The 7,191-nt window shown below is 64.3% G+C and overlaps 2 protein-coding genes across 2 annotated transcripts in view; both read right to left on the bottom strand.

The window, feature by feature from the left end:
- Window positions 1–750: 750 nt before the first annotated feature.
- On the bottom strand, window positions 751–1,453 carry EMIHUDRAFT_252203 (hypothetical protein; the record flags this gene model as incomplete). The annotated part of the gene is made up of 2 exons (XM_005789477.1): window positions 751–817; window positions 954–1,453. 2 exons carry the CDS (start codon window positions 1,451–1,453, stop codon window positions 751–753), a joined length of 567 nt encoding a protein of 188 aa, XP_005789534.1.
- A 1,643-nt stretch (window positions 1,454–3,096) lies between these two features.
- EMIHUDRAFT_414306 (hypothetical protein) overlaps window positions 3,097–7,191 on the bottom strand; it is a gene marked incomplete at its 5' end in the record, with an annotated part of 5,430 nt that continues 1,335 nt past the window's right edge. Inside the window, 15 exons of the mRNA XM_005789476.1 lie at window positions 3,097–3,390; window positions 3,476–3,514; window positions 3,603–3,686; window positions 3,758–3,859; window positions 4,022–4,081; window positions 4,265–4,322; window positions 4,409–4,468; window positions 4,832–4,896; window positions 5,184–5,228; window positions 5,340–5,432; window positions 5,559–5,612; window positions 5,870–5,936; window positions 6,090–6,114; window positions 6,400–6,466; window positions 6,685–6,854. Coding sequence (XP_005789533.1) covers window positions 3,124–3,390; window positions 3,476–3,514; window positions 3,603–3,686; window positions 3,758–3,859; window positions 4,022–4,081; window positions 4,265–4,322; window positions 4,409–4,468; window positions 4,832–4,896; window positions 5,184–5,228; window positions 5,340–5,432; window positions 5,559–5,612; window positions 5,870–5,936; window positions 6,090–6,114; window positions 6,400–6,466; window positions 6,685–6,854 — 1,256 coding nt within the window. The 3' untranslated portion in view covers window positions 3,097–3,123. The remainder of the gene's footprint in view (window positions 3,391–3,475; window positions 3,515–3,602; window positions 3,687–3,757; window positions 3,860–4,021; window positions 4,082–4,264; window positions 4,323–4,408; window positions 4,469–4,831; window positions 4,897–5,183; window positions 5,229–5,339; window positions 5,433–5,558; window positions 5,613–5,869; window positions 5,937–6,089; window positions 6,115–6,399; window positions 6,467–6,684; window positions 6,855–7,191) is intronic.

Raw genomic sequence — 7,191 nt, 5'->3', positions numbered from 1 at the left:
CCAGGGCTAGGCGAGGCTAGGGGGCCAGGGCGAGGGCTAGTCGAGCCATCGGCGAAGGCGAGGGCTAGGGCGAGGGCGAATCGGCCACCTTCTCTGGCCGTCTCTCCGCCGCCTCCAAAGATGGCGTGGTCGCGCCGTAGCTCCCAGACCTCTGCCTCCCCCCGCCACGGCGGCGGCGGCGCGACGGCGGACGGCAATGCGGCGGCGGCGGCGCGCCACGTCCTCAGCGCGACCCGCGCGGTCCAGCGTGCGGGGCGGGCGAGCAGCGAGGTGAGGAGGAGGCGCTCGTAGATGTAGCCGCCTGAGGAGATGTGGGGAGAGATGGGGAGAGATGCGAGCAGCGAGGTGAGGAGGAGGCGCTCGTAGATGTAGCCGCCTGAGGAGATGTGGGGAGAGATGGGGAGAGATGCGAGCAGCGAGGTGAGGAGGAGGCGCTTGTAGCCGCCTGGAGAGGGAGCGAGCTGCAGCTATGAGTTGGTGTTGAACGGTGGGGGGTGGACCCTCGCGGCCCGTGCCCACCGCTGCAGCTCGCCAGCGACCCGACCGTCGCAAAGACAAACCTCGGCTCCCCCTCTTCTCTCCCTGAGGAATTCATCACACCCCGACTGAATTCACTAGTTAGTCGAGCTCGCCCCCTCCTCTCTTCCCGCCGCGCCGAGGCTCAGGGCAAGCGGGGGCGTGGCGGAGGGGTCGGCGGCGCTGCGGCGGCGGCTCGCCCCCCTGACCGCCGCCCGTGCGAGCTGGCAGTACCTACAGCGCATCCGCGCACCACACGCGCGTAGACACTCGCTTCGGTGCGCCACCCGCCCCCGCGACACTGGCGGCACGAGATCGAAAAGGAAAAGGCGTTGACGGCCGCGCCGGCGCAGCCGAGCGCCCGCGCAGCCGCCGGCGCGCCGGCCTCGGCCGCGGCGCAGGCGGCGACGAGGCAGGCGCCCATCGCGCCGGCGCACGAGCGAGCGAGCGGGAAGTGGAAGGAGAAGTGCGGGCAGAGCCGCAGCCGCAGGAGAAGGAAGAGGTAGTGCGCAAGGCCCTGGTGCGCAGCGAGCCAGAGCGGGACGAGGCCGCGGCGCACCATCTCGGCAGACGCGACGAGCGTCCCAAACGAGTCCGCCTCCTCGTCGAGCACGGCGCCGGACCTCGACGTCTGGCGAAGCCACCGCGCGAGGGCGCCGTCGACAAAGTCGAGCGCCACAAAGGCCAGCCCCGCCGACAGCCGCGCCGCCGGGCTGGCCAGAGGACTGATCGCGTGCAGGCACGGGATCGCCAGCCGCGCCACGGTCACCGCGTTTGGAATCGTGAGTGCCGGCCGCAGCAGCGGCAGCAGCGAGAGGGCGATCGCGATGCCAGGCAGGTAGCCGAGACCGAGGCCGAGGAGGTGGGAGGCGACGGCGAGCGGTGCAATGGCGGCACAGAGAGCGTGCTGCCGCTGCTCCAGCGACATGTCTGGCATATTTGGTGGCCAATAGAGTCGGGAGCCGCGATCACAGAGGGAGTGCCGCGAAGTCTCTATAAAAAAGAATTCCCGCGGGCTTCGTGTGGGAGCCCCCCTCGGGATATGGCCTCCAAAACGCATACGCCGACGCAGTGGCAACAGCAGAATCTGGGAAAGGACGTCACGGAGGACGCCTCGAAGGTGGATCAGCACACTCAGAGAGGCTTCTTTCTTCTATCTGTAAGATTTCCGACCTGCGATTTTTGGATTCCTGGATTCTGCCAGGCACAGGCAAAAAACGGAGTCAGGTCGGAGACAGCCAATTATCAGGCTGCAGTTGTGTTGGGTCAGAAGGGGTGGGGCGGGGGCGGGGGGGGGGGGGGGGGGAAAACGAGCTCTTTTTGCTCCCGGGGGGGGCCTCTGTGTCCGTGACGGAGACGACTCGACGCCGCTGAGATCGGAGATCAAGCTTTGACAGGTCGCACGTCGCTCCTTTGACGCCGACGTGACTCACCCGTGCAGATCACATCAGGGGACACGGTCTCGACACGCTCGGTACGACGCCTGCGACCCGTCTTGGGTCAGGTGGCACGACGCTCATCGCGCCTACCAGCGCTGCCGTGCAGGTTGCCACGACGAGGTCGAGCACGCTTCTATACGCTCGTCCAGCCTTCCTTTCCATCCCATTAGGCAGCCTGGGAACGGTGGCGGTCAGAGGCAAAGCCTGCGAGGGGTGGTGGAACCACATGTCACGGCTACCGCCGGCTCGACCCCACGATAGCCTCCGGAGGCTGACTTTGAGGCACAATCATCGGACGACGTCGGCGAGTTGAGTCGCGCTCGCGGTAGCCAGATGACTTCTCATACTAGTATCATCGGCCATGGCCGCAGGAAGCGCGGGGGATTCCGCTGGGAGCAACACGGAGCTCCGTTGGACGCGTTTTCAAGATTACTGATTAGCGTGTCAGAGTGAATTGGAACTAGAGCCGTAGCCACAAGGTGTCCCACCGCCCGATCGTCGGATACCGCCACAAGGGGGCCTCGAGCCCAGTGGGGCACACCACTTTATGTCGAAAAACTCTGACGTACCCGGGTATACCATCTAGATCTACCAATACAAAGACAGTCCACGACGTCGGACCCCCCCCCCCCTAGCATGTGGTGTGAGCAGAAGCGCGCCCCCCCCCCTGGAAGCGATGTCCGCCTGCTCCCTCCACAACCTGGGCAACCGTTCAGGGCGACGAGTACTACGTGCCTCCCCGTCTTTCTAGCCTGGCGTTTGTGCCCCGTTTGTGCCGCGTCCCGTGCCCCCGAGTTCATTTTATATTTCACAGTCAGTTCTGGGGCATCAATATTGAGGCGGAATTTCAAAAATCTACACGTGCCACATGCATTACGCACACGCGCCTCGTTCCGAAACTCTTATGCAACGTTCTCGCACGACACTGGGCACGGGACTGGCGCGCACTGGCACTAACACAGCTCACAGGTACACCACACCGTGAAAGAAACCATTACCGTGTGCATCCCTCATCCGCCGCGTGCTAGAGTGTAGCGAGTGGGCCAGTTTAGCTTTAGGCGGGAAGGTCGCCAAGGCGCTGTGGTGTGGCAGTGGGGCACCACTTTATGTACGGCGAAAAACTCCCTACCTCGCTGACGTTACCCGGGCACCGAAGATCCGTCTAGATCTACCAACAAAAGACAGTCACACGCGCCACGTCACGCGCGCCGCGACACCGCGGCCAACTCGCACGCGCCTCCGGGCCTGGGCGGCGGCGTCGGCGCCTCTGGCTCCTCCTCGTCGAGGTCGTCCGAGAGCTCCGAGCCGGACGCCCACGGCGCGTCGTACTCGACCGCCGGCGGCCCGCCGGCGTGCAGCCGGAAGCCCGACGCCGCGCGCGGCCGGCCGGCGCCGGCGGTCGACGGCCCGCCCGAGAGGAGGCGCTCTGCCTAACCTCGGGCAGTCTCGGGGGGTGGAGGGGGAGTCTCGTGCCGTCGGAGGAGGTGTGTGTGTGTGTGTGTGTGATGCGCAGGGCGCGCCTCGACCGTCTCCCAGTAGCGCTTCTTGAAGAGGAAGGCCTGTGGTGTGAAGAAAGGATTCCGATCTCAGACTCCCGACGCAATTCTTGTGCATTCAGCAGCTAGACAGGCTGTGTGGTCTCATCGCCTGCCGCTGCAGCTGCGCGCGCACCGCGGCCGTCTCGCGCGGCAGCAGCTTGTACAGCAGCACGGCGCAGATGAGCAGGACGTGCTCGGCCTACCCCTCGCGTGAAATCTCGGGTAAATCTCGGGTAAATCTCGGGTGCAAGCGAGCGGGGCGTGCTCCGCCGCGATCGCGATCAGGAAGCGAGCCGACATTGGGACGGTGCCGCCGCCGCAGTCGCCGTCCCCGCGCATCAGCTCGTGCGTCCAGCAGGCGAGCGCCTAGTCCCGGCGAATCTCGGCGAATCCCGGCGAATCTCGGCGAATCCCGGCGAATCTCGGCGAATCTCGGCGAGTCTCGGCGAATCTCGGCGAGTCTCGGCGAGTCTCGGCGAATCTCGGCTAATCTCGGCGAGTCTCGGCGAATCTCGGCTAATCTCGCGCGTCGAGCTGGTCGCTCGAGACGGCGACGATGAGAGGGTTGACGAGCGCGCACACGAGCGCCTGACCGCGACATGCTCCCGGACCTCCTCTCGCGCAGCGAGGGGAGGTAGGGCAAGGGGGTGGCGCCTCGAAGAAGCGAGGCGTCGCCCATGATTACGAGTGTGCTGTTGGACGAGCTACTTCTTCTCGCAGGCGGGAGAAGCGAGGCGTGGAAGTCATGCTATTCAGTGGTGTTACATGCGCCTCGAAGAAGAGCAGCGTCGCCCACAGCCCGACACCGTCCACCGCCTGCGGCCGCGGCCTGCAGTAGCCCGGAGGGGGCTGCGTGAGATATGGGGAGATATGGGGAGATATGGGGAGATATGGGGGAGATATGGGGGAGACCACCTGCGCGAGAGCTGCGTAAGGCGCAGCGCGTTCGAGCGCAGGCGCAGCATCGTGTGCAGCCTACCACACCACCCACGGGACTGAACCCACACTAGATACGCTGGTACTAGGCGCAGCATCGTGTGCAGCCTACGTGCTGAACACGCCAGCCTCGCGGCGGGAGGACGGTGTTGTGCAGTGTCTTCAGAGCACCGCGCGAGTGCGTGTCCTCTCGGGCGCTGGTTGGGAGACAAGAGCACGTCGTCCGCTTCTAGGGTGCGAGATATGGGGAGATACGGGGAGATATGGGGAGGTCTTCCGCTTCTAGGGTGCGAGATATGGGGAGATACGGGGAGATATGGGGAGGTCTTCCCCTTCTAGGGTGCGAGATATGGGGAGATACGGGGAGATATGGGGAGGTCTTCCGCTTCTAGGGTGGGCAGCATGCAGACGAGCGCCGCCAGCGGGAAGGAGACGCCGAAGAAGGCGACGTACCCGAACTGCGTCACCTGGAGCAGGTAACAAAGTACTTGGTCAATCTCTTAAGTAATGGAGGCGACGTGCGTACAAGTGCGTCACCTGGAGCAGTTAACAAAGTACTTGGTCAATCTCTTAAGTAATGGATGCGACGTGCGTACAACAGCGTCACCTGGAGCAGGTAACAAAGTACTTGGTCAATCTCTTAAGTAATGGAGGCGACGTGCGTACAAGTGCGTCACCTGGAGCAGGTAACAAAGTACTCCGTCAATCTCTTAAGTAATGGAAGCGAGGGCTCGCACGCGGACGCTGCTGTCGCCATGCCGGAGTAGTCAAGGATCGGGTCGTACGCAGGCAGGGCCACCTTGCAGGAAGCATGTGGCAACTAAGCACGTGTCGTTCACACGACCATGTGTTCGGGCTGCCACGTAGCAGCCCCTCCTTCCTAACTCTACTCCATTTCTTTCCTTCGCACCTGCGACAGCACCTCCGCCATCGTGCCGCACCCCTCGCCCGCCCGCCGCCGCCGCCGACGCCGCGCGCCTCCCCCGCCCGCCCGCCCGAGCTCCTGCGGTGCGACAGGCGGCGAGGTGGAGAGTGTGGGGGGGGGCAGCGTCCCGTCCACACCTCGAGCTGTGAACAGGAGCTGTGAACAGGAGCTGTGAACAGGTGCTGTGAACAGGTGATCGCGCTCCTGCGCGGCGTGGTCGGCGCCCGGAGGCGGGGGCTTGCTGCTCGCGCGCTCCGCCTGAAGGGAGATCGCCGGAGGTCGCGGGAGGTCATGGGAGGACGCGGGAGGTCGCGAGGGGTCGTGGGAGGTCGCGGGAGGTCGCCGGAGGTCGCGGGAGGTCGCGGGAGGTCGCGGGAGGTCGCGGGAGGTGGCGGGAGGTCGCGGGAGGTCGCGGGAGGTCGCGGGAGGTCGCGGGAGGTCGTGGCGAGATTGGGGCAGATCGCGCGCGACTCCTCAGGCGGGGAGATCGTGGGGAGATTGCGGGGAGGTCGCACCTCGCGCCGCTTGGCGCGGGCGGACCACCAGTAGGGGACGTACGCGTCGGCAAAGAGGAGCATCGACCTAGACACTCCCTAGACACTTCCGAGACACTTCCTAGACACTTCCTAGACACTTCCCAGAAAGAGGAGCATCGACCTGTTTGAGGGAGGTACGGACTCGGCTGGCTCGTGTCGGGAGACGAGGCACCGAGTCGGGGCGAGGAGGGGCATCGACCACTGCGTGAGGGAGAGGACGGCGCCTGTTCACAGCTCGAGGTGTGAGGCGGCGCTGTTTCACACTTGACTGCTGGGAGGACGGCACGCCGATAGCCCTTCTGGGAAGTGTCTAGGAAGTGTCTAGGAAGTGTCTAGGAGGTGTCTAGGAGGTGTCTAGGAAGTGTCTAGGAAGTGTCTAGGAGGTGTCTAGGCAGTGTCCAGGAAGTGTCTAGGGAGTGTCTCACCGATGGTCATGCCGAGGCGGGGGACCCTAGCCCTTCTGGGAAGCGTCTGGGAAGCGTCTAGGAAGTGTCTAGGAAGTGTCTTACCGATGGTCATGCCGAGGCGGGGGACCCAGTCCGACCGCTCGAAGGGCCTGTCCAGCACGACACCGGCCTGGGGAGCGAAGGACTTGCGTCATGAGCGCGAGCTCAACGCGCTGTTGCTGTGAGCAAGACGCCGGCCCGGCTCATGCCTCGTGGCTGTGAATTATGACGACCAGCACGGGTGGGTCACGGGTTGGTCGGGGCACGACGCCGGCCTTGAGTTTGTGAGATCTCCACAGATCTCCCGTGACCTCCCGTGATCTCCCTTGTGATCTCCCGTGATCTCGCCTTGTGGAGGAGCCCGTCGATCTGCGAGCCGAACGGGATCTGGAAGAAGGCGAGGAGGAAGAACCAGAGGAAGCAGTCGATGAAGAAGAAGACGAAGATCTTTGCGATCAGGTGCGTCTCGTGCGCGGCGGCCGTGCGGTGGTTCTCGAACCTAGGGGGAGATATGGGGAGATATGGGGAGGTATGGGGAGATGGCCGTGCGGTGGTTCTCGAACCTAGGGGGAGATCTGGGGAGATGTGGGCAGGTGTGGGGAGGTATGGGGAGGTATGAGGTATGGGGAGATATGGGGAGATATGGGGAGATGTGGGGAGATGTGGGGAGGTATGGGGAGATATGGGGAGATATGGGGAGATGTGGGGAGATGTGGGGAGGTATGGGGAGGTATGAGGTATGGGGAGGTATGGGGAGATGTGGGGAGATATGGGGAGGGATGGGGAGGTATGGGGAGGTATGAGGTATGGGGAGGTATGGGGAGATATGGGGAGATATGGGGAGATGTGGGGAGA

This window comes from Emiliania huxleyi (assembly GCF_000372725.1).
Source record: "Emiliania huxleyi CCMP1516 chromosome Unknown EMIHUscaffold_1274, whole genome shotgun sequence".
In the NCBI taxonomy this organism is placed as follows: Eukaryota; Haptophyta; order Isochrysidales; family Noelaerhabdaceae; genus Emiliania; species Emiliania huxleyi.
The sequence above is the reverse complement of the archived record's forward strand: the minus strand, read 5'-3'. Positions and strand labels throughout refer to the sequence as shown.